The sequence below is a fragment of the Tursiops truncatus genome, chromosome 6 (genome assembly GCF_011762595.2).
Source record: "Tursiops truncatus isolate mTurTru1 chromosome 6, mTurTru1.mat.Y, whole genome shotgun sequence".
Classification (NCBI taxonomy): Eukaryota; Metazoa; Chordata; class Mammalia; order Artiodactyla; family Delphinidae; genus Tursiops; species Tursiops truncatus.
The window spans coordinates 45,942,931-45,970,340 of NC_047039.1; the positions used below are offsets into that span (position 1 = coordinate 45,942,931).

Genomic DNA, 27,410 nt, shown 5'->3' on the forward strand with positions numbered 1-27,410 from the left:
TAGCTGTTTACTTTTATGCTGGGATTCCTTTAGAATCTCATAAATGGGGAATAAATGCTTTAGCTTTGGCCATGGTGCCTTCTTTTTCAAGTTTTAAATCCTTTCTGGAAGAGGAGCAATTAAAATGTACAATGATATAAAGTGTTTTCTTTGGTTACATAGTCTTTGTAATTTAGTAATCTATTTAGGAAATTTCTCACATGTACTGAGAAAAAGGAAATAAGGAGTCTCAACTGTATTTCAAAGTGCTTTATAGATTTGGGTTGTGATCTATGTTTTACTTACCATGTCTGTCTTTTTAATTCACTGGACACAGATTCAATGGTTGACACTTTTTATGCAATTGGACTTGTCATGCGACTTTGCCAATCTATTTCCCTCTTGGAGTTGCTGCACATATATGTTGGCATTGAATCAGACCATCTTCTGCCTAGGTTTCTGCAGGTAGGTTTTAATCGCATTATTTGTATTATAGAATTTGTCGCATACTTAACTTTGTTCTATTTATAGCCTCTGTTGACTTTATGGCAGTGAAAAAGCCAACCTTTGCTAATTTGCAACCCACATCACTAACAAGGAGAATTCCATGAAAAACTTACCTCATCCTAAAACACTGCACACTTAAAAAACAGAAATATAGATCAATGGAACAGGATAGAAAGCCCAGAGATAAACCCATGCACATATGGTCACCTTATCTTTGATAAAGGAGGCAAGAATATACAGTGGAGAAAAGACAGCCTCTTCAATAAGTGGTGCTGGGAAAACTGGACAGCTACGTGTAAAAGAATGAAATTAGAACACTCCCTAACACCATACACAAAGATAAACTCAAAATGGATTAAAGACATAAATGTAAGGCCAGACACTGTCAAACTCTTAGAGGAAAACATAGGCAGAACACTCTATGACGTAGATCACAGCAAGATCCTTTTTGACCCACCTCTTAGAGAAATGGAAATAAAAATAAACACATGGGACCTAATGAAACTTAAAAGCTTTTGCACAGCAAAGGAAACCATAAACAAGATGAAAAGACAGCCCTTAGAATGGGAGAAAATATTTGCAAATGAAGCAACTGACAAAGGATTAATCTCCAAAATTTACAAGCAGCTCATGCAGCTCAATATCAAAATAACAAGCCAATCCAAAAATGGGTAGAAAACCTAAATAGACATTTCTCCAAAGGAGATATACAGATTGCCAACAAACACATGAGAGAATGCTCAACATCATTAATCATTAGAGAAATGCAAATCAAAACTACAATGAGGTATCACTTCACGCCAGTCAGAATGGCCATCATCAAAAAATCTACAAACAAACAAATAAAAAAAATCTACAAACAATAAATGCTGGAAAGGGTGTGGAGAAAAGGGAACCCTCTTGCACTGTTGGTGGGAATGTAAATTGATACAGCCACCATGGAGAACAGTATAGAGGTTCCTTAAAAAACTAAAAATAGAGCTACCGTATGACCCAGCAATCCCCCTACTGGGCATATACCCTGAGAATACCATAATTCAAAAAGAATCATGTACCAAAATGTTCATCGCAGCTCTATTTACAATAGCCAGGACATGGAAGCAACCTAAGTGTCCATCAACAGATGAATGGATAAAGAAGATGTGGCACATATATACAATGGAATATTACTCAGCCACAAAAAGAAATGAAATTGAGTTGTTTGTAGTGAGGTGGATAGACCTAGAGTCTGTTGTACAGTGTGAAGTAAGAGAGAGAAAAACAAATACTGTATGCTAACACATATATATGGAATCTAAAAAAAAAAAAAAAAGGTGATGAAGAACCTAGGGGCGAGATGGGAATAAAGACATAGACTTTATGGACTTGAGGTTATGGGGAGGGGGAAGGGTAAGCTGGGACAAAGTGAGAGAGTGGCATGGACATATATACACTACCAAACGTAAAATCGATAGCTAGTGGGAAGCAGCCACATAGCACAGGGAGATCAGCTGGTGCTTTGTGACCACCTAGAGGGGTGGGATAGGGAGGGTGGGAGAGAAGGAGACACAAGAGGGAAGAGATATGGGGACATAAGTATATGTATAACTGATTTACTTTGTTATAAAGCAGAAACTAACACACCATTGTAAAGCAATTATACTCCAATAAAGATGTTAAAAAAGAAAAAAAAAAGAATACAATACCTGGTTGCTATTGCTGTTATTTTAGGTATCATTTGTATCTAGCCCTAGATGACCATTGTTCCTTTTAAAGGCAGGTTGAAGGAAGGTGGGAAAGTCACTGGTAGATATTTAGTATACTAAATCATTGCTGAATTAAGGCAAGAAAAACAAAAAAGTGGTATTTTCCATAAGGAGAGATAAAGGTTAAGTGACTATATGAGCATATGTTTAAAATTTACATGAGTATAATATTAACTGTTTGCAAAATAAATTGGAAAAATGGATAACAAAATATGACCAATTTGCATTGTAAAAATATTTGAAATACCAGAATCTGATTGTATTGCCAGCACCTAGCAAAGTGCTTATAACAGAAACATACACCTTCAATTTTGTTGATTGGAGGAGTGGCATAGATCCTTGTATTAAAATTTGCTTAAAATACCATGAAAGTTTAAAAGATGGAAATCAGTATAAACTTGAGGAGCCTATCAACTCAGCATTGCAAGTTCATGGGAGATTTTTGTTTATTCAGTAAAAGTAGAGAAATAGTATTCATTAGGATGAAGACATTTTCAGTGTTGACATATCAAATGTAAAATAAAAATTGGGGCAATATTTAGAGTACAAACTAGTAACAGAGTAGTCAGCTAGCCAAAACCTAGATGGAAATGCCTTAAATGTATTTCCTTACAAAATAAAAAGGGGTACACATATGTCCCAGAAGAAGCATATTATTTAGGAAAAGATTTATTGGTATTTATTATTTGTTAACAACTAAGATGCATATAGCATCATCTAATGCTAATTTTAGAGAACAGAAGTAACAACCCACGTTAAATGAAAGTTGTATTCTGTCATATGGAATTATTTTGCTTGGAGTATGATCAAATTTATCTGAATCTAAGTCATGTTTTCTTTTGGCATACTTTTTTGGATTTTGTACTTTATTAGGCTAAATTGGATAATATTAATTTTATGGTAAAACAGCAGTTTCAAAGTTAAGAGCAGTGTTATTTTAGTTATTTCCAAAGAAGGAAATGCAAGTGAGAAGCAGGACAGTTAAATTTGTAAGAAAGAAGAGCATCTTGAATATGTCTAGAAAATATGCATATATTTTATGCTTTCCAAAAGTATGTAGACTTATCCAAAAATAGAAAGTATTATACAACTTAGAAATCTGATTTCTTGCAGTCCTAGAAATTCCAGAATATTTAAATGTGATTTTAATCACTATTAATTGAAACTGTAGTGGCTTATGGAAGTATGATCACTGTAATCAGAATATATCCTGGTTTGGTAATTAAAAAATAATGGCAAGTATACACTGACACTTTTTATTTAAAGGTGAGGTGGCAAAGTCTACTGTTGTTGGAGCTCAAATGATTTTTAAGTTTCTGTTGTCAGGAGCAATCAGGGACCATCATAGTAGTGAAGACAGTTACCATTCTCATTCTGGGCTGATTATTGTTAATTTTTCTTGTGATGTTTAGCTTCCTCTTTTTATCTCTTTGAGATTCTACCTGTCCTCTGTTTCTTTTATTCATTTACTATCTTTTCTATGGTTTTCAGAATGGACATAGTATTGTAAAAAAGCTTCAAGAACACAGCATCGGGTCCAAAGTTTCATTTTCTGCCCCCTTCTTTTATTAGAGTTCTGCAGATAATTAGAAGAATTCCCTCATTATGAGATGACTCTGAGGCCCCTAACTTTAAAATAACCAAACGAAAGTCTAAAGTTGTGTAATTATTCTTGGTTTTCCTGTTTCCCCACTTTTAAGTGAAGAAACTAGTTAAGAATGTGGCTAAGCTACTCATACAGTAATCATAGCTGATTGCATATAGTATCTGGAAAAATGCATGGTGTCTAGCTGCTTTCAAGTAGGTTGAAAAACATGTCTACTCATTTGTGATGTTATTTTGACATTACCTTTGTGAGATTGCTAAGTCACAACGGAATTCTCTTTTTGGGAACTGGTCTTCCAAAATATCAAGATAAGTAATTCCCAAAAGAGGTAGGAACTCTTAGCTAGTTGAGCAATTAGAATCACATGTATCAAATGACGGTGGTGTGTGTTTAGGAGGGTATGTTTGTTTTCTGTGTTTTCTTCTGTACGTTTTTAAATGTTTTATACACATCTTTATTTTGACAGTTAGGGAAGAGCCACTTGATTTTCTAATATTACAATTGGTAAAAGAAAGTGGGGGGAACCCATTGACGATAAGACTATAATAAGTTAACACAGAGATGTATAGTTTATGTATTTTTTAAAGGTACAATTTAGAGGAAAAGGGCAAAATGATAACATAAATAGTTGTTTATATACATCCATTTTTGGAAACAATTACATGCCAGTTAAAATTATATCAGGAAATAAAGTAAACTTTTGGTATTTTTAATTTTATAAAATGGGAAAGTAAAAAAGGTCCAAAAGTAGAATATAACTATAATTAAAAGTGATAAGTGAAAACTTGGCATCTCTCCTCTCTAACGCCTTGCTCCCAAATGAGCTTGCGTATTTTATTAGCTTGATTTTTTAAAAAAAAGTTGTATTGGGAAACTATGTTAGTATATTTAATCAAAACAACTTGCTTTTATGGAGCGGAAGTACCACCAACCCTGAAATACTGATTTTGAAGGGCTTTCTTCTGACTTCGCTTGTGCAGAAGCCTGAGAAAGAGGTTTTTATTGATATAGCTTTAGGATGTTTCAACTCAGGGAGAGGGAAAATATCCACAAAACTAACCTTTGTATTATGACATTAGGCTGATGTGCCTTTAGGAAACCCTCAGAGTTATCCACTTTACTCCTTTACCTTTTGAGAAATGCAAAGACTTCATACATAACTGAATTATAACGGCTAAATTCTGCCTCCTTACCTTTGCATCCCAATAAACATAGCTGCACATGTCTTCATTTTACACAATTTTTTAAATCTATAAATCAAAACACTGGGAGTTATTACCCCCAAATTATCGTGCCTACAGACTTCCATTTGTGAGCCCAAATTGCCAGAACAATTTTTATTTTTACCGACATCACATCCTATTTCTGATAAGGACAAGCAGGGGTCTGCTTGTCAAAAATCATTCCAAAGATTTCACAGTCACAGATTCATAAGAACAAATATGAAGGATATACCCAAGGAGAGTGTCTTAAAATAAACCCTTTTAGGAAAACAGCAAAGTTTCACCCTAATTTCTTTTAATCCGTGACGCAGGTGCTTCTTTGCATTGCTAGATTTAATTATTTTTTTTCCATAAAGTCATATAGATTTTCTCTCCAGTTTTAAGTTGGGAACAGGTTTATATTGTTAGAGATAAAACTGTACTGCAGATAGTGTTGTGCTATGAGATTCCCAAAACTTTGATGCTTCCTGAGAATGAATTATTCACTCTGTACATATGAATTATTACGTACAATTCACTCTGTACGTAAGATTTTCGATTTTTCTGGTATTTTTTGCATTTGATCAGTGGAGTTCTTTAGTGTGATAGTTATAAATCTATATTCACAGTATAATTTTAAAGATGCTGAGATTAACTTTTATTCACTGATAGTCTTGATTATATAGAAAAATGTATTTTCCTGTAAATATACTAATCACTACATTAAATTATGCTTATTTTTATCTCCAGTATAATTACTTTACACAAAAGTTAAATAACTTATCCACGTTCACATACATTGTAAATGGTGGAGCAAAAATATGGATTTGGGCTAGTTTTCCTGAACGCTCAACTATTATGCTACATTTGTTTACAGTGTCTATCTCACAAACTAGGACATAAACACCATGAGGGTTGGGACTTGGTCTTGTTCATGGTGTTATACCCCTCGGGATTCAGAATAGTGCACTCAATAAATATCTATTGATTGATGAATAAGTAAAAATATATAAATAGTATTTAGATGCTTTTGTCTTACAGAAGAATGTGGTGATTTGAACATTTAAGGGTATGTTTCTGAACTTCTCAACAAAAGTTTACAGGATTTAAAATAGTTTGGGATATCCTTTTAGTAATATAATAGTCTTTGAGGCTAAAACTAATTTATTTTTAAGATTGTAGAAATTCTCTCTATAGTTGAAGTATGATTTTTTACTCCTTCAGTAGTTTATAACTAATTTGCTAGATGCCATTTATAAAGTAACAGTTTTAGTCATTGCTTAATCTGGAGTTCAGGATTCCCAAATAGAACATAAAAATGCAAAATATTTTTATTTTGTAGTTACCAAATTTTTGAGTTAACCACATTACCAATATGTTTAATTTGGCCTAAGTTACAGTGTTTTTACTGTGCTTTTATTCTGCCTGTTTGAGTTGCACTAAACATTACAAAACCATTCATTAGTAATTGTCATGTTCTCATAGGATTTGTTTAAAATGACAAAGTGCTAAGTTTTCCCAAGTGTAAAGCTCTAAATAACTGGTCAAACTATTATATGTAAAGAAAAGTAATAAATTTTAAAAGTCTGTTCTTCAAAATTATTTTGGTGTTGATTTAGAAAATCAAGTAAGTTCTTGTTTTAAGGTTTAACTTTTCAGGAGAGGCTTTTTTTTTCTTTTTTTGAGAATGGACTATAACAGACATTATGCGAGGGTGTAGCCTATAAAATAACAAAGGTGAAAATGTCTTAGTGTTTCAGAACAAGGAATTTAGAATGACATTGTCTAGACTTTGATTTCATATCTATAGGCAAGTCACTTTCACTTTGTAAAATGCAGTGTCCTTTGTAAAAGGCAGATAATAACAATAGCACTTCTTAGGGTCGTTATGGAGATTAAATGAGATGGCGTGTGTTTGGAACGTGGCACAAAGTAACTAATAAATATTGGCTTTTTACCAATTTAAGAATATCGCCCCCTAAATTCTCCCATTGTATTACCATTGAATGGTCAAGTTAGATTTAAATAACCATCAGATAATTTATTAATTAGACTGACATCGTATGGGAGGAGGACCTTCACATACCTTCCTGTATATATGTGGTTGTGTTTTGGGGGGCATGCTGATTGCTGATTTCTCTGCAGTCAGGTTACCATCACTAACATGCCACAGTCCCTCATGTGATGATTTTAAACAGCGTGAGTTTCTTTGTGCAGCTCCAGTCTCTCTCTTTTAGGAGAGTTTTCCCTCCCTACTCATTAGTTGAGGGGCAGCCTGAAATCAGGGATTGCCTGCAGCTCTGGAAACCAGGAGACTTGGGATATATATGTTTCCAGGTCTGCCACTAGTATGGGCAAGTCACTTAATTTCTCTGGTTCCCAGTTTCCTTATTTGTAAAAAGGTGGGGTTGGGCAAGTATCTAGCAGGGCCCTTAGAGAGCCATCTTATCAAAAGGTAGCTTATGTTCTCTCTTTCAGTAGTCAGCCATGTAATTAGAAATATGTGTATATGCATTCATGTGTGTATCTCCTGAGATTTTTGTCAAAAATTAGATAATTTTCCTAATTAGCAGGCACTGATCAAATGTAGGATTAGGCAGTGCCTAAATACTTGTTTGCTGCTAAGATCTTGTATCCGAAGGCTGCCGGGTGTCATAGCAGCAAGCTTGGATCATTCGGTAATTATCATTGCAGTTAAGTCTAATTTGTTATATAAATATGGTTAAATCAAGAAACTAGGGCATTGTAAAGAAAGACTGACAAAAGAAAAACAGCCATGTAGGTAGCTTCCATTGATTGACTAAGGTTTGAATCATATCTAATTTCCTTAGCCAAGCAAGGGCCCTCTTGACTCACCAATGTGGTTATAAACACGCTGATACAGCTTCTACATGTGGATTTCTGATCATGTGGCCCAATGTTGGCAAATCCTGGATTTCTCTGCACTAGGTGATTTTCCAGGACTAACAACCTATGATTCTAAGTCATAGATTATCCCAGTCTTTAGTCCTTGATCTGCTTTAAAAATAGACAGCTATTGAAAAATACAAAGCAGCCCTCATCTTCCTTTATCACTAACATGCTCCCTCAATCTCATGGATATTTTCCTTCGACCATTGTGAGGAAAGTAAAATGTTCTATTAAAAACAAACAAAAAACGCAGAGTGTACAAAGTATATTAATATGGCATAAGAAGGCACATTAGATTGGAAAGAGGAATGTATATTTTGAGGTCAGTAATGAGCTGAGCCATAAATGTGTGCATTCTTAATGATTTATAGATGCTTACTGACTTGGAAAAATATGAATTTGTTGAATTCTTTTCATTTTCCACTAGCTTATGTGGGTTAGGATTATATTATTTCGCATCCCCTTTCTCCCTTTCTCCCACCTCCCACCCACCCCCACCAAAAAAACCGAAAAACAAAGCAAACCCCCCCAAAACTACAGGGGCTTCCCTGTTGGATGAAATGGAACTTTCTCAGCCTGTCATTCAAAACTCTTCACATCCCAGCCCCCAACACCTTTTCAATTTTATCTCCTAGGATTCCCTTCTGTGCACCTCCTCTCTAGCCCCCAGGGGTTCGCCTTACTCCCCAGCACACTGTGTGTTTTCACACCTCTGCCTCTTTGCTCAGGCTCCTCCCTTGGCCTAGGATGCCCATTCTCCTATCCAGTCTACCTGACAAACCCCTGTCCATTCCTCAAGATCCAACTGAAATGTTGCCTGCCTCCATAAATCTTTTCCGCATCTTTTTCTCAGACAGGTATCTCCCTCCCCTGTGCTCCCATATATAGCCCTTTAAATGACAGCATTATTCACACTGTGTTACAGTTACTGCCCCACATTCTCCTACCATTGCTACCCTGTGTAGCAAGGACCATGCTTTCATTATATATGTAGTCTTAGCATCTGATACATAGTGGACACTCAATAAAAGCTTGTCAAAGTGAGTAAAAACCATGTGTGCATGTATCACAAGAAGGGACATGCCCTGATTCAGATGAAATATGTTATCTTTTTATTCATTACATATAATTTGGAGAATGCAGAAAAACAAAAAGGAAGAAATGAAATTCATCTGTAACCCTGCTCCCTCAGAGATCATGTTAACTGTGTAGTATATATATTTATAGTTAAAGCATACTTTTTTTTTTTTTCTTTTTTTGGTGGTACACGGGCCTCTCACTGTTGTGGCCTCTCCTGTTGTGGAGCACAGGCTCCGGGCATGCAGGCTCAGCGGCCACGGCTCACGAGCCTAGCCACTCCGCGGCATGTGGGATCTTCCCAGACCGGGGCACGAACCCATGTCCCCTGCATCAGCAGGCGGATGCTCAACCACTGCGCCCCCAGGGAAGCCCTTAAAGCATACTTTTAAGAGGAACTCTGGTTTTTAAAATTAGAAAATTACCTACCCGCTTAACAGATGATCCTAATTCTTGACTTTTCTCTTTCTTTGTTAGCTCACTGAGAGAATAATCATCCTCTTTGTGGTGATCACCAGTCAAGAGGAAGTCCAAGAGAAATACGTGGTGTGTGTTTTATTCATCTTTTGGAATCTATTGGATATGGTTAGGTAAGGAGGCAAAATAATCTCTTAAAACAAAGCCAAATTGCTTTCTACAGTGAAGCCAGTAATAGCTGCTTACATTTGGTTACTCTGAATGAGAGAAAAATACATAACCCCTTTTCATATTATTTTATCTTGATATGGAAATGTATTTTTAGTGCTTTCCATAATGGGCATATCAAAGATAATGGAAACCTACCATGGTATCAAGAGCAAATCATTGCATCAGGTTCCCAGCAGAAGACTTGGCGTACACCAATTTGGAATAAACCTCGCAGCTGTTGCTAATGAAAGGCGTTCTTTGCAATTGCTCTGGTATGTGTTACTTTAATAAGCAAAGCAAGATTTTTATTCTATCATAGTCACAATTTACAAAGTTGGTTTCTTGGAATTCAAGAATATTATAAATATAGGGCCTTATCTCTCTGGGGAAAAAACACACCTCCACAAACATATTTGTATACAATTCCAGCGGGTTCAAATAACTGAAGTTCTTTCATGGACTCACTGGGAATCCTTGGACCTCAGGTTAAGAACCCTTGCTCCCGATGGTGTTATGTTTCCTTCTAATTCTAAAACTTTGTGTGTTATCTCTACCAGCAATGGTGTAAAATTGCTGAGCCCTTTGCTCAGTGGCTCACTTTGGAGAGGCTCCTAACTGCTACATCAAGCTCTCACAAATGAGAACCGTCCCTCCTGCTTGAAAGATCTGGATGTGGATGGGTAACAAAAGAACCCTAGCATTTTAGCTGAGGTTATATAAATTCTTTATTATATTGTCAATAACTTGGCTGAGTTAAGATATTCTAAGTAGAATGAATTTAATGAAATATTTTGTTGAATTAAAGTGACTGTAATTCTTTGTTATATATAACTTAGTTATTTCTCACTTTTAACTGAAAGATTTGTGGACTTGGGGCAAACTTCAGGGAGTTTTGTAGCCCATGACTTTCTGTTTATGAGACATGGAGCCTCATTTGGGACTGTGGCTTTCTGATGTTTCATTCTCTGGTATGCCCATCTCTTTCAGTGTTGATTCAGTCTCAGATAAGCTCAGTAGACCCATTAGAGAACAAAGTGGTTTTGGCATTGAGAGTGGTATCGTGATGTGATGGAAAGAATTTTGGACATAGAAGTGGAAGATCTCAGTATGAACCTCACCTCCACTGCTATGTGATCTTGGGCAAATCACACAACCTTAAAAATAACAGCAATGCAATAATTCATGAACCTTAATATTCACCCTTTTAAAGTATAAAATTTGTCGATTTTAGTGTATTCAAAGACATGTGTAAAGACATCACCACTATCTAATTTGAGAACATTTTCATCACCCCCCAAAAGAAGCCCCAAATCCATTAGCAGTCGCACCCAATTCCCTTTTCCTTCCAGCCCTGGCAGCCACTACCATACTGTCTGTATGGATTTGCCTATTCTGGACATTTCATATAAATGGAATCATATAATATGCACCTTTTGTGACTGGGTTCTTTCACTTAGCATAACGTTTTCAAGGTTCGTCCATGTTTTAACAGGTATCAGTATTTTATTTCTTTTTATGGCTGAATAATATTCCATTATATTGATATACCAATTTTTACTTATTCATTTATCAGTTGATGGACATTTGGGTTGTTTCTACTTTTTGGTCAGGAGGAATGCTGCTGTGAACATCCATGTACAAGCTTTTGTGTGCACATGTGTTTTCATTTCTCTTAGGAGTGAAATTCCTAAGTACTGAACCTTTTTAAAACTCATTTTTTCCTCTGTAAAATGGGGGCAGAATTATCTTCCCAATTTACCATAGAATGACTTTTTGAAAAGCAACTTCCTCAACCTGATAAAAGCATCTGTGAAAACTCCACAGCTAACATAATGGTTAATATGAAAGACTGATCTTTCTTCCAAAGATAGGAATAAGACAACAATGTCTACTCTTGCCTCTTCTATTCAACATTGTACTGGAAGTTCTAGGCACGGCAGTTAGGCAAGAAAATGATGTAAAAGCATCCACATTGGAAAGGAAGGAGTAAAATTATCTCTACTGGCAGATGACATGATCTTGTATATAAAAAATCATAAGGAATTGACTAAAAAATATTAGAATAAGCTAGTTCAGCAAAGTTGTAGGATACAAAATTAATACACAGTTGACCCTTGAACAACATAAGGGTTGGGGTGCTGACCCTCCGCACAGTTGAAAATCCACATATAACTTATAGTTGGCCCCTTGTATACAGGGTTCCTCTGTATCTTAGGTTCTGCATCTGGATTCAGCCAACCCCAGATAGTGTAGTACTGTAGTATTTACTATTGAAAAAAATCTGCATATAAGTGGACCCACTTAGTTCAAACCTGTGTTGTTCAAGGGTCAACTGTACAAAAATTAATTGTATTCTACACATTTGCAATGGCCTATCCTAAAATAAAATTAAGAAAACAAAACATCAAAAAATAAAGTACTTAGACATAAATTTAACAAAAGATAGGCAGAACTTGTACACTAAAAACTATAAAATACTGTGCAGAGAAATTAAAGAAGATCTAAATAAGTGGAAAGATATTCCGTGTTTATGGGTTGAAGACAATGTTTTTAAGATGGAACACTCCTCAAGTTGATCTACAGATTCAATGCAATACCTATCAGAATCCCAGCTGGCTTCTTTGCAGGAGTTGAGAAGCCGATCCTAAAACTCATATGGAAACCCAAGGAACCCAGAGTAGCCAAAACAATCTCAAAAAAGAACATAGTTGGAAGATTCACACTTCCCAATTTCAGAACTTACTACAAAGCAACCAGAGTTGCACACATCAAGAGTGTGATAATGGACATAAGGATATATTGTGGAATAGAATTGACAGTCCAGAGATGAACTCTCAAATTTATGGTCAATTGATTTTTGACAGGATGCCAAGGTCGTTCAATGGGGAAAAATAGTCTTTTGGTCAAACGGTGCTGGGACAGCTGGATATCCACATGCAAAGGAATGAATTTGGTCCTTTACTTTGCACCATACAAAAATTAACTCAATGGTTCGAAAATCTAAATGGAAAAGATAGAACTATAAAACTCTTAGAAGAAAACATAGGGGTAAATGTTTTTGATCTTGGGTTTGACAATGGATTTTTAGATTTAATACCAAAAACACAAGCAACAGCAAAAAGAGATACATTGGACTTCATCAGAAGTGATTTTTAAACATATGAAAAGATTCTTACCTACTCTTGTAATAGAAAAAAATCAAAGCAGCGAGATACCATTTTTCCCTTATATTGGTAAAGAACAAAAAGTTTGATAACATGCTATGTTTGGTGAGTGCTTGCACTGCTGATGTATATTATATATAGTATATATACACATAGGTAAGTATATGCAAAAATATTTTGGAAAGAATATATGAGAAATTGGCATTGGTCATTGCCTCTGAGGAGTGGAATTAGGGTCCTGGAATGAGAGAAAGATTTACTTTTCTGCATTCATGTTTTCAAGGTTTTGAATTTTGTTTTGCCATATGTATGCACTGCCTATTCCAGTAGTTCTAAGTATGGTCCCTGGACCAGTGGCATCAGCGTCACCTGGAACTTGTTTGTAATACAGATTCTCAGGTCCACTGAATCAGACACTCTGGAGATAGGGCCTAACAATTTGTGCTTTAGCAAGCCCTCTGAGTGATGCTGATGTATGCTTAAGCTTGAGAAATGAAAAGATTTTGATTACTTCATCTATTACATCATAAAGACAGGTTTAAAACCAACTCCTATACCCAAAACAAGCTCCTAAGGCCAGTTCTTTAATTATTCACACAAGATGGCACATATTTTTTTTATTTTTAAAATTCATTACCTAGATATTTACAAGTCTGTCTGTCTTAAAAACTTAGCCTGTGCATAAAATGGGCTTGGCTTCTGAGTGAAATTGAAGTCACTATTTGAGGAAACTTGTAACTGTAATTTGCTGGGGGATAAGATTTACATTTTTCTCTCTTCCCTCTATAATTATCCGTGATCCACCCCATAAGACAAGCCAGACTGACACGGTTCCTCTCTCTCCATTATTTACCTCTTCTCCTGCTTACATTACAGGAAATAAAGTAAGGAATTTGCATACTCTCCAGTTTTATCTGTGTATTCAATTACACAGTAAGGTATTCTCCTATATCCCAGACATCAGCAGCAAATGATGTTTATGAGCAAACTTGTCTCCTTTCAGGTACACTTACAGCATGTTATCAGTCATTGGAATATCCTATGCTGTCTTGACATGGCTCAGTCAAACACTATGGATGCCAATTTATCCTTTGTGTGTTCTCGCTGAAGGTAAGAAAAGAGTGACTTTTCTGTATTGCTTACTGGCAAAAGCAATCCTATTATGATGATTCACAAAACTTTTTGATGATTAAGTTACTATTTTTGCTACTGTTCAGCTGACTAGGTGTTATCTTTCCTGGCATACTTCCCTTGATGCAAAGAAGCAAAACATTAAAATGTCAAGTTAAGGGGGAAGCAGCTCTGCACAGTAGACAAAATATTGGATGAGGAATGAGGACATCTGAGGGCCTTTAACTTCATTAACTTGCTGAGTTTGGGTAAATCATTTAACCTCTCTAAGTCTGTTTACTCATCCAAAGGGGATTTAACATTTAGTGACTCAGTGATTATTTGTAATGCATAGAAATTCAGTTCCCCCTTGGCTGGACTAGCCTTCCCACTTACCATCTACCATGCTGCCTACTCTCTGCCAGTGACAGTTAACTCTACCTTTAGACGAGTCATTGGTTTCTCAGGGAAGCGTTCCTCAATTTCCTCATCAACATTAATTCCCCCAATGAATCTCTTTTGTAAGACCTATCTTAGTTGTAATTAGACATTTGTGTGATTCTTTGATTAATGTCTATTTCCTTGTCTAGCCTCTAAGCTCCATGGGGATCTGGGGTTGTCTTTGTTTCTTTCTTCCTTTGCCTTATGCACCCAATATACATGCTCAATAAACAATGAATTATTAAATACAATGTGAAGTAGGCTAATTGCTTAGCCTAAATGTAAACCTAAAGCTTAAACTCAAATAATTAAAAGCATCAATTTGCAAAGAGCTTGAGGATATTTGGGGAGTATATGCTTCCCTCTGTAATGGATTTAGCAGACTGGTAGGGAACTCTGAAACAGACATGATAAAAGTTTTTGAAAACCGAAGGCATAAAGAAATCAAGAGGGCACATGTTAAGTAACTAAGGGAAAACAACATACAGAAATATTTAACATAAAATGATGGTGATGTTGGCAGTAATTATAAAGTATATATGATATAACCACACGTTGTCTATCTACCAGTGAGCAGAGAAAAGGAGCTTATATTATAGTAAATCACGTTAGACATAATTTTAAAATCTGTTTTTTTTCCCAAATAGACTATGCCAAAAGAATCTAGGGAATAATCTTCTTGAAAACCATAAAAAATGGATTGGCCATTTATTTGAGAACAAAATCCATCACTCATTGAAACATTTATTTATTAAGTACATTCATTTGTTAGATAATATGAAAACTACTATAAAGAATATATAAAGGAATAAAGTAGCAATATGACTAATATTTTCCTAAAAATAGGGATGAATAAATATATAGGAAACTTTTCTTTTTATTCCATAATTGTAAACATTGTCCTTTCTTAGGAAAGCCATGTTTATATATAGTTGCCATAAAATGCATATTCTTTTATTAAAATTAGTTTCATAAACTTATTCTTGCAATTAAAAAACAAAGTCTATCCAGAAAAATTTTGAAAGCACATATAACAAAATATCAATAATGATTAATTCTGGGTGGTAGAGCATAGTAATTTTATCTTTATATATTTCTATGTATTTCAAATGTCCCAAAGTATAAAAACATGTAGTTAAGAAAACCTGCTTGACTTTTGATAATTCTAATATCTTTTAATAACTATAGTTTCCCATCTGATAATATAAGACAAAAACCAAGTTCATATTCATAATCAAATCAACTATACTAATAAAATGCCAGAGACTTAGGTGCTGCCCATGGAAATCTTAGATGGCATGCTTTAGTGTCAGTTGCAGACTCTGTGCCGATTCCACTGTCTGGTTCTAACAGCTGTGGGTGCCTGAGTTTTCCTCTGTCTTTTTAAAAAAAAGAAATTAAAAAATAATAATTTTAGACTCACAATAAGTTGCAAAAACAGTGCATTGTTTCCATGTACCTTCGCTCACCTTACCCTGATGAGAACATCTTATATAACCATAGTACATTATCATTTTATTCCATGAAATGTTATACAAAGTCTATACATGGGACACAATTTCATAGAATGTCCATCTCTTCTTATTTGACCTGAGCCTCCTCCCTCAAAATAATTTAGGCCAGCATTTCTCACATGATTCCTCAGAATTTTTATTAAGTACTGCTGGGATGGGGAGGAAGAAAGAGCTATTCCAAGACCAGTTAAGCTGAGGAAATGGGTGAAACCAGTTTCTTTATTGCAGAACTTGACAGAATCTCTGCTATACCAATGCGTGTTATGAAACTCCAAGAGGAGAATAGATGAAGCATTTTCCATGTTCATTCGTCTGTAACCCCTACTTGTGGCTAAGAGGACAGGTATTTTGAGATACAATTTTTGGTACGAACTACTATGTATAAAATAAATAAGCTGCAAGGATATATTATACAGCACAGGGAATATAGCCGATATTTTATATTAACTATAAATGGAGTATAGCCTTTAAAAATTGTGAATCACTCTGTTGTACACTGGAAGCTTATATTGTACATCAACTATACCTCAGTAAAAAAAAGAAACACTGTAAACTATTTTTGTGTAGGCATAATAAAGTAAAAAATGGACAAAATTCAACAAATCACACTGCTATAATGGCCTTGCCAATCTGATCAGCAGATTTCTATATCAAACTATAGCTTTGGCAAAAGGATTCAGCAATTATCACAAAATGGTCGTTATCAAATTCAGAATATCCTTCAACTATGCATACACATATACACATCTCTGTAGCAAGTTAAGGAGGGAAACCTTCATGATTCCTTTTTTCTTTAAACAGCATTTGCCATCTATCAGTCACTGCCTTATTTTGAATCATTTGGCACTTACTCCACAAAGCTGCCCTTTGACTTATCCATCTATTTCCCATATGTGCTGAAAATATATCTCATGATGCTCTTTATAGGTAAGTGGCTTTTCTGTTTTGTTTTGTTTTTGCATTCTTTCTGTGCTTTTTGGTTTGTGCTGCCATCTACCTTAGTAGAAAGGTCTGTAAACATGGGAGAGATGGTAAAAGAAGGCTGACATGATGAACTAGACCTTGTTAGTAAAATATTTAGAAGTTATAATGCTTTTTGCAGGTCATGATGAGATCAAATATATCACTGTTTGCAGTGTATGAACAAAAACAGTTTTACTAGCAGAAAATGTAACTGCTTTGTGTATGAAATATAAAAGTTTTCACGACAAACACAAGCATCTACAAAGAAAATCTAGGTGTCAAACTAAGTGAACTTGGCTATTTCTGGATTTCCCATTTATATCTGTTTTGTTTCCTGTTTGTTTGCCCTTATGTGCTAGCATTTTCTAGCAGGCAGGTGGGAGTAGGTGCTAAAGGCTCAAGAAAAATATATAGGACAAAAACTTACAGTTGAGAAAATCTAATCAATTAATTAATTTGTCCAGAAAATTGGGAAACAGACTTCTGTTGTTAAATTTTAGTTTCTCCAGCTCTAACCTTCACAAGTCCTTCACAAGTCCTTAAGGTAATTATTACCTCTAGAAGATAACAACTATCAGGTATGTAAGAACAACACATAAAAGAAAAGACAAATGTAAAACTTTAGGGGAAGTGGAGAGAGCTAAAGAAAAGTTCCTTCCTTGCAATAAACAGAACAGTAAGGTGGAGGAGTTTGCTTTACTTCTTCTGCAGAAAATCTGGACACTCTTTAAGTATTCCTTCTTTGAGTTTCCTTTGCAAGTGCCTCCTCCCTGGACTCCAGGCAGCACTCTGTATTTCAAAACCATGGTTCTTTCCACAGAGATGGTTAATCAGTCTTAATTTTTGCCATTTCTTTCTCCACATCAGGTATGTATTTTACCTATAGTCATCTTTACTCAGAAAGAAGAGACGTCGTCAGAGTCTTTCCCATTAAAAAGAAGAAAATGTGAAGCATGGCACTCTGATGTGACATAATAAAGGAGAGGCTGTGGATTCAGCTGCAGTAAACACAACACAGGTGGAAAAATACCTAGTATTTCATAAAAATCCATGACATGCAATAATTGCTCTCCTCCCCAAAACTCTTGACATATACAGCAGTCTGTGTTTCTTACATGTTGTTTTTAGTATGAATACTCTTCATGACCTGTTTCACCAAAGCTGTGAATTTTACACAAGTTAAGTTTATATTGTGTTAAACCTGATTATTTTCCTGTAAGGTTAATGAGAAATAGGATTTTAACTGGAGTAGATTCTGTTAAACTAAGAAACCAAAGTTGTTAACCTAAATTACATCCATTTACATATATTTCTTTTCACTTCTGAGTTCCCAAGTAGCAGCTGATCTGTGGGAGGGGAGTGATGTGTAATATGGTCTGTATTTTTCTAGAATAACTTATTTTATAGACAGATGTCCCTGTCCCCAGACCCACCTTAAACATTAGACACACTTAGAAATTTAAACATTTTTCCAAACCCTGAAAGAGTATTTGTTAATACTACACAAGTTATTTGGACTTTGATGGTTTAAAAGAGAGCCCTGAGGAAAAAAGAATAGACCTTCGTTTTCACAAATAATGCCCCATATTCCTTTTTAAAAAAATCTAATCAAGCCATATACATACCTTAAAGGAGATAAAAGGTACAAAAATATAGTAAATCATTTAAATAAGGCAAGAAAATTGAGAACCAGTGATGCTTCAGATTATTTATTACTGAATTATTATTGCTAATTGCTATAAATCATATATAAGTCATCACTTCTACTTTTGAAAAATGCTCCTTCCTTTGAAGTTCTAAAATATATGTGAATAATTGACTAATAAAATAATTTCTGTACCTTCAGTATATCATTCACTTTTCTTGAGAGAATTATAGAATCTCATTATCCAGTAAGTATATAAAAAGGGTACTAAATATTTTGTGACAATAAGAACCAGCTAATGGAAATGTAATTATAAAAGATGGGTAATCTTATTTCCACTAAATAAAACATATGAAAAGAAACAATTGAGTATTAATAAAGATAGTTGATATCTTTATAAAGTTAATATATTTGGAACTTTAAAATAAGTATTAAAATTATCCTTTTAAGCTGTACATTTTATTTTGCTTTTGTTTTTATTGAAGTATAGTTGACTTACAATATTATGTTAGTTCAAGTGTACAGCATAGTGATTCAGTATTTTTGAAGATTATACGTCATTATAGGTTGTTATAAGATAATGGGTATAATTCCCTGTGCTATAGAGTATATCCTTGTTGCTTAACTATTTTATATATAGTAGTTTGTATCTGTTAATCCCATACCCTTAATTTGTCCCTTCTTCCATGCCTCTCCTCTTTGGTAACCACAAGTTTGTTTCCTATGCCTGTGAGTCTATTTCTGTTTTGCATATACATTCATTTGTATTATTTGTTAGACTCCACATATAAGTGATATCATAGTGTTTGTCTTTCTCTGTCTGACTTACTTCAGTAAGTATAATATTCTCCAGGTCCATACACGTTGCTGCAAGTGGTAGAATTTCACTCTTTTATGGTGAAGTAATAGTCCATTTTATATGTATAGTGCATCTTCTTAATCATTTGTTGGTGGGCATTTGGGTTGCTTCCATGTCTTGGCTATTGTAAATAGTGCTGCCTGCTATGAACATTGGGGTGCATGTATTTTTTCGATTTAGTGTTTTCGTTTTTTCTGGATATATACACGAGTGGAATTGCTGGGTCATGTGGTAGTTCTATTTTTAATTTTTCTAAGGAACCTCCATACTCTTTTCTATAGTGGCTGCACCAATTTGCATTCCTACCAATAGTGTTCGAGGGGTTCCCTTTTCTCCACATCCTTGCCAACATTTGTTACTTGTAGACTTTTTGATGATGACCATTCTGACTGGTGTGAGGTGATGTCTCATTGTGGTTTTGATTTGCATTTCTCTAATAAGTAGTGATGTTGAGCATCTTTTCATGTGCCTGTTAGTCATCTGTATGTCTTCTTAGAAAAACCTCTATTCAAGTCCTGCCAATTTTTTGATTGGATTGTTTTTTGGGATGTTGAGTTGTATGAGCTGTTTGTATATTTTGGATATTGAGCCCTTGTCAGTCACATCATTTGCAAATATTTCCTCCCATTGAGTTAAGTTGTCTTTTCATTTTGTTGATGGTTTCCTTTCCTGTGCAAAAGCCTTTAAGTTTAATTAGGTCCCATTTGTTTATTTTTGCTTTTGTTTTCTTTGCTTTAGGAGAAAGCAAAAAATATTGCTATGATTTATGTCAAAGAGTGTTCCGCCTATGTTTTCTTCTAGGAGTTTTATGGTTTCCAGTCTTACGTTTAGGTCTTTAATCCATTTTGAGCTTATTTTTGTAATGGTGTGAGGAAATGTTCTAATCTCATTGTTTTACATGTAGCTGTCCATTTTCTCCAGCACCACTTATTAAAGAGAGTGTCTTTTCTCCACTGTATATTCTTGCCTCCTTTGTCATAGATTAATTGACCATAACTGCATGGGTTTATGTCTGGGCTCTCTGTTCTATCCATTGATCTGTGTGTCTTTTTTGTGCCAGTACCATGAGTTTTTTTTTTTTACATCTTTATTGGAGTATAATTGCTTTACAATGATGTGTTCGTTTCTGCTTTATAACAAAGTGAATCAGTTATACATATACATATGTTCCCATATCTCTTCCCTCTTGCATCTCCCTCCCTCCCACCTCCCTATCCCACCCCTCTAGGTGGTCACAAAGCACCGAGCTGATCTCCCTGTGCTATGGGGCTGCTTTCCACTAGCTATCTGTTTTATGTTTGGTAGTGTATGTATGTCCATGCCTCTCTCCTGCTTTGTCACAGGTTACCCTTCCCCCTCCACATATCCTTAAGTTCATTCTCTAGTAGGTCTCTGTCTTTATTCCTGTCTTACCCCTGTGTTCTTCATAACATTATTTTTTTCTTCTTAAATTCCATATATATGTGTTAGCATACGGTATTTGTCTTTCTCTTTCTGACTTAATTCACTCTGTATGACAGACTCTAGGTCCAACCACCTCATTACAAATAGCTCAATTTTGTTTCCTTTTATGGCTGAGTAATATTCCATTGTATATATGTGCCACATCTTCTTTATCCATTCATCCCATGATGGACACTTAGGTTGTTTCCATCTCCGGGCTGTTGTAAATAGAGCTGCAATGAACATTTTGGTACATGACTCTTTTTGAATTATGGTATCTCAGGGTATATGCCCAGTAGTGGGATTGCTGGGTCATATGGTAGTTCTATTTGTAGTTTTTTAAGGAACCTCCATACTGTTCTCCATAGTGGCTGTACCAATTCACATTCCCACCAGCAGTGCAGGAGTGTTCCCTTTTCTCCACACCCTCTCCAGCATTTATTGTTTCTAGAGTTTTTGATGATGGCCATTCTGACTGGTGTAAGATGATATCTCATTGTAGTTTTGATTTGCATTTCTCTAATGATTAATGATGTTGAGCATTAATGATTAATGATGTTGAGCATACTTATACATTTTGGAGATTAATCCTTTGTCAGTTGCTTTATTTGCAAATATTTTCTCCCATTCTGAGGGTTGTCTTTTGGTCTTGTTTATGGTTTCCGTTTCTGTGCAAAAGCTTTTAAGTTTCATTAGGTCCCATTTGTTTATTTTTGTTTTTATTTCCCTTTCTCTAGGAGGTGGGTCAAAAAGGATCTTGATGTGATTTATGTCATAGAGTGTTCTGCCTATGTTTTCCTCTAAGAGTTTGATAGTTTCTGGCCTTACATTTAGGTCTTTAATCCATTTTGAGCTTATTTTTGTGTATGGTGTTAGGGAGTGATCTAATCTCATACTTTTACATGTACCTGTCCAGTTATCCCAGCACCACTTATTGAAGAGGCTGTCCTTTGTCCACTGTACATTCCTGCCTCCTTTATCAAAGATAAGGTGACCATATGTGCGTGGGTTTACATGTGGGCTTTCTATCCTGTTCCATTGATCTATCTATCTGTTTTTGTGCCAGTACCATACTGTCTTGATTACTGTAGCTTTGTAGTATAGTCTGAAGTCAGGGAGCCTGATTCCTCCAGCTCTGTTTTTCGTTCTCAAGATGGCTTTGGCTATTCTTGGTCTTTTGTGTTTCCATACAAATTGTGAAATTTTTTGTTCTAGTTCTGTGAAAAATGCCAGTGGTAGTTTGATAGGGATTGCATTGAATCTGTAGATTGCTTTGGGTAGTAGGGTCATTTTCACAATGTTGATTCTTCCAAGAACATGGTATATGTCTCCATCTATTTGTATCATATTTAATTTCTTTCATCAGTGTCTTATAATTTTCTGCATAGAGGTCTTTTGTCTCCTTAGGTGGGTTTATTCCTAGATATTTTATTCTTTTTATTGCAGTGGTAAATGGGAGTGTTTTCTTGTATTCACTTTCAGATTTTTCATCCTTAGTGTATAGGAATGCCAGAGATTTCTGTGCATTAATTTTGTATCCTGCTACTTTACCAAATTCATTGATTAGCTCTAGTAGTTTTCTGGTAGCATCTTTAGGATTCTCTGTGTATAGTATCATGTAATCTGCAAACAGTGACAGCTTTACTTCTTCTCTTCCGATTTGGATTCCTTTTATTTCCTTTTCTTCTCTGATTGCTGTGGCTAAAACTTCCAAAACTATGTTGAATAAGAGTGGTGAGAGTGGGCAACCTTGTCTTGTTCCTGATCTTAGTGGAAATGCTTTCAGTTTTTCACCATTGAGGACGATGTTGGCTGTGGGTTTGTCATATATGGCCTCATTATGTTGAGGAAAGTTCCCTCTATGCCTACTTTCTGCAGGGTTTTTATCATAAATGGGTGTTGAATTTTGTCAAAAGCTTTCTCTGCATCTATTGAGATGATCATATGGTTTTGCTCCTTCAATTTGTTAATATGGTGTATCAGATCGATTGGTTTGTGTATATTGCAGAATCCTTGCATTCCTGGAATAAACCCCATTGGATCATGGTGTATGATCCTTTTAATGTGCTGTTGGATTCTGTTTACTAGTATTTTGTTGAGGATTTTTGCATCTATGTTCATCAGTGATATTGGCCTGTAGTTTTCTTTCTTTGTGACATCCTTGTCTGGTTTTGGTATCAGGGTGATGGTGGCCTTGTAGAATGAGTTTGGGAGTGTTCCTCCCTCTGCTATATTTTGGAAGAGTTTGAGAAGGATAGGTGTTAGCGCTTGTCTAAATGTTTGATAGAATTGGCCTGTGAAGCCATCTGGTCCTGGGCTTTTGTTTGTTGGAAGATTTTTAATCACAGTCTTAATTTCAGTGCTTGTGATTGGTCTGTTCATATTTTCTATTTCTTCCTGATTCAGTCTTGGCAGATTGTGCATTTCTAAGAATTTGTCCATTTATTCCAGGTTGTCCATTTTATTGTCATAGAGTTGCTTGTAGTAATCTCTCATGATCTTTTGTATTTCTGCAGTGTCGGTTGTTACTTCTCCTTTTTCATTTCTAATTCTATTGATTTGAGTCTTCTCCCTTTTTTTCTTGATGAGTCTGGCTAATGGTTTATCAATTTTGTTTATCTTCTCAAAGAACCAGCTTTTAGTCTTATTGATCTTTGCTATCGTTTCCTTCATTTCTTTTTTATTTATTTCTGATCTGATCTTTATGATTTCTTTCCTTCTGCTAACTTTGGGGGTTTTTTGTTCTTCTTTTCTCTAATTGCTTTAGGTGCAAGGTTAGGTTGTTTATTCGAGATGTTTCCTGTTTCCTGTTTCTTAAGGTAGGATTGTATTGCTATAAACTTCCCTCTTAGAACTGCTTTTGCTACATCCCATAGGTTTTGGGTCGTTGTGTCTCCATTGTCATTTGTTTCTAGGTATTTTTTAATTTCCTCGTTGATTTATTCAGTGATCACTTCGTTATTAAGTAGTGTATTGTTTATCATCCATGTGTGTGTTTGTGTTTTTTACAGATCTTTTCCTGTAATTGATATCTAGTCTCCTAGCGTTGTGGTTGGAAAAGATACTTTATACAATTTCAATTTTCTTAAATTTACCAAGGCTTGATTTGTGACCCAAGATATGATCTATCCTGGAGAATGTTCCATGAGCACTTGAGAAAAATGTGTATTCTGTTGTTTTTGGATGGAATGTCCTATAACTATATATCAATTAAGTCCATCTTGTTTAATGTATCATTTACAGCTTGTGTTTCCTTATTTATTTTCATTTTGGATGATCTGTCCATTGGTGAAAGTGGGGTGTTAAAGTCCCCTACTATGAATGTGTTACTGTCGATTTCCCCTTTTCTGACTGTTAGTATTTGCCTTATGTATTGAGGTGCCCCTATATTGGGTGCCTAAATATTTACAATTGTTATATCTTCTTCTTGCGTCGATCCCTTGATCATTATGTAGTGTCTTTCTTTGTCTCTTCTAATAGTCTTTATTTTAAAGTCTATTTTGTCTGATATGAGAATTGCTACTCCAGCTTTCTTTTGGTTTCCATTTGCATGGATTATCTTTTTCCATCCCCTCACTTTCAGTCTGTATGTGTTTCTAGGTCTGAAGTGGGTCTCTTGTAGACAGCATATATATGGGTCTTGTTTTTGTATCCATTCAGCCAGTCTGTGTCTTTTGGTGGGAGCATTTAGTCCATTTACATTTAAGGTAATTATCAATATGTATGTTCCTATTCCAATTTTCTTAATTGTTTTGGGTTCGTTATTGTAGGTCTTTTCCTTCTCTTGTGTTGTTTGCCTTGAGAAGTTCCTTTAGCATTTGTTGTAAAGCTGGTTTGGTGGTGCTGAACTCTTTCAGCTTTTGCTTGTCTGTGAAGGTTTTAATTTCTCCATCAAATCTGAATGAGATCCTTGCTGGGTAGAGTAATCTTGGTTGCACGTTTTTCTCCTTCATCACTTTAACTATGTCCTGCCACTCCCTTCTGGCTTGCAGAGTTTCTGCTGAAAGATCAGCTGTTAACCTTATGGGGATTCCCTTGTATGTTATTTGTTGTTTTTCCCTTGCTGCTTTTAATATGTTTTCTTTGTATTTAATTTTTGACAGTTTGATTAGTATGTGTCTTGGTGTATTTCTCCTTGGATTTATCCTGTATGGGACTCTCTGTGCTTCCTGGACTTGATTAACTATTTTCTTTCCCATATTAGGGAAGTTTTCAACTATAATCTCTTCAAATATTTTCTCAGTCCCTTTCTTTTTCTCTTCTTCTTCTGGAACCCCTATAATTTGAATGTTGGTCTGTTTAATGTTGTCCCAGAGGTCTCTGAGACTGTCCTCAGTTCTTTTCATTCTTTTTTCTTTATTCTGCTCTGCAGTAGTTATTTCCACTATTTTATCTTCCAGGTCACTTATCTGTTCTTCCGCCTCAGTTATTCTGCTATTGATCCCATCTAGAGTATTTTTCATTTAATTTATTTTGTTGTTCATCATTGCTTGTTTCATCTTTAGTTCTTGTATGTCCTTGTTAAATGTTTCTTGCATTTTCCCTATTCTATTTCCAAGATTTTGGATCATCTTTATTATCATTATTCTGAATTCTTTTTCAAGTAGACTGCCTATTTGCTCTTCATTTGTTAGGTCTGGTGGGTTTTTATCTTGCTCCTTCATCTGCTGTGTCTTTTTCTGTCTTCTCATTTTGCTTATCTTACTGTGTTTGGGGTCTCCTTTTTTCAGGCTGCAGGTTCGTAGTTCCCGTTGTTTGTGGTGTCTGTCCCCAGTGGCTAAGGTTGGTTCAGTGAGTTGTGTAGGCTTCCTGGTGGAGGGGACTAGTGCCTGTGTTCTGGTGGATGAGGCTGGATCTTGTGTTTCTGGTGGGCAGGTCCACGTCTGGTGGTGTGTTTTAGGGTGTCTGTGAACTTATTATGATTTTAGGCAGCCTCTCTGCTAATGGGTGGGGTTGTGTTCCTGTCTTGCTAGTTGTTTGGCATAGGGTGTCCAGCACTGTAGCTTGCTGGTCGTTGAGTGAAGCTGGGTACTGGTGTTGAGATGGAGATCTCTGGGAGATTTTCGCCGTTTGATATTATGAGGAGCTGGGAGGTCTCTTGTTGACCAGTGTCCTGAAGTTGGCTCTCCCACGTCAGAGGCACAGCACTGACTCCTGGCTGCAGCACCAAGAGCCTTTCATCCACATGGCTCAGAATAAAAGGGAGAAAAAGTAGAAAGGAAAGAAAGAGAGAGAGAGAGAGAGAGAGAGAGAGAGAAAGGAGAGAGGGAGGGAGGGAGGAAGGAAGGAGGGAAGGAAAGAAAGAAAGAAAGAAAAAGTAACAAGATAAAATGAAGATAAAATAAAGTTATTAAAATAAAAAAGAATTAAGAAAAACAATTTTTTTAAAGAAAAAACAAACAAAAAACCCCCCAAAAAACAAAAACAAAAAAACGGATGGATAGAATCCTAGGACAAATGGTGGAAGCAAAGCTATACAGACAAAATCTCACACAGAAGCATACACATACACACTCACAAAAAGAGAAAAAATAATAAACCTTGCTCTCAAAGTCCACCTCCTCAATTTGGGATGATTCGTTGTCTATTCATGTATTCCACAGATGCAAGATACATCAAGTTGATTGTGGAGCTTTAATCCACTGCTTCTGAGGCTGCTGGGAGAGATTTCCCTTTGTCTTCTTTGTTCTCACAGCTCCTGGGGCTCAGCTTTGGATTTGGCCCCGCCTGTGTGTGCATGTAGGTCGCTGGAGGGTGTCTGTTCTTCGCTCAGACAGGATGGGGTTAAAGGAGCAGCTTCTTTGGGGACTCTGGCTCACTCAGGCCAGGGGGAGGGAGGAGTACGGAGTTGGGGTGAGCCTGCAGTGGCAGAGGCCAGCATGACATTGCACCAGCCTGGGGCGCGCTGTGCGTTCTCCCGGGGAAGTTGTCCCTGGATCCCGGGACCCTGGCAGTGGCAGGATGCACAGGCTCCCCGGAAGGGAGGTGTGGAGAGTGACCTGTGTTCGCACACAGGCTTCTTGGTGGAGGCAGCAGCAGCCTTAGCGTCCTGTGCCCATCTCTGAGGTCCGCACTTTTAGCCGCGGCTTGCGCCCGTCTCTGGAGCTCCTTTAAGCAGCCCTCTTAATCCCCTCTCCTTGCACACCAGGAAACAAGGAGGGAAGAAAAAGTCTCTTGCCTCTTTGGCAGGTCCAGACTTTTCCCCAGACTCCCTTCCAGCTAGCCGTTGTGCACTAACCCCCTGCAGGCTGTGTTCACACCGCCAACCCCAGTCCTCTCCCTGCGCTCTGACTGAAGCCCAAGCCTCAGCTCCCAGACCTGCCCACCCCAGAGGGTGAGCAGAGAAGCCTCTCGGGCTGGTGAGTGCCGGTCAGCACTGATCCTCTGTGCGGGAATCTCTCCGCTTTGCCCTCTGCACCCCTGTTGCTGTGCTCTTCTCCATGGCTCCGAAGCTTTCCCTCTCCACCACCTGCAGTCTCTGCCTGCGAAGGGGCTTCCTAGTGTGTGGAAACCTTTCCTCCTTCACAGCTCCCTCCCAGTGGTGCAGGTCCCACCCCTACCCTTTATTTGAAGAGTGTTCCCTCCTCTTCAATTTTTTGGAATAGTTTGAGAAAGAGC

General features: G+C 36.4%; 1 protein-coding gene across 4 annotated transcripts in view; it reads left to right on the top strand.

The window, feature by feature from the left end:
* Positions 1-27,410, top strand: part of HACD4 (3-hydroxyacyl-CoA dehydratase 4) — a 66,882-nt gene that overhangs the window by 3,811 nt on the left and 35,661 nt on the right. Inside the window, exons 3-7 of one of the 4 annotated variants that reach the window (XM_004329397.4) lie at positions 317-444; positions 9,504-9,616; positions 13,821-13,927; positions 16,684-16,809; positions 17,713-18,945. In XM_004329397.4, the coding sequence (XP_004329445.1) occupies positions 317-444; positions 9,504-9,616; positions 13,821-13,927; positions 16,684-16,809; positions 17,713-17,795 (557 nt within the window). In that variant the 3' untranslated portion in view covers positions 17,796-18,945. Of the gene's footprint in view, positions 1-316; positions 445-9,503; positions 9,617-13,820; positions 13,928-16,683; positions 16,810-17,712; positions 18,946-27,410 lie in introns of those variants that run through there. The other 3 variants (XM_019934892.3, XM_073806089.1, XM_073806088.1) reach the window with 3 other exon arrangements.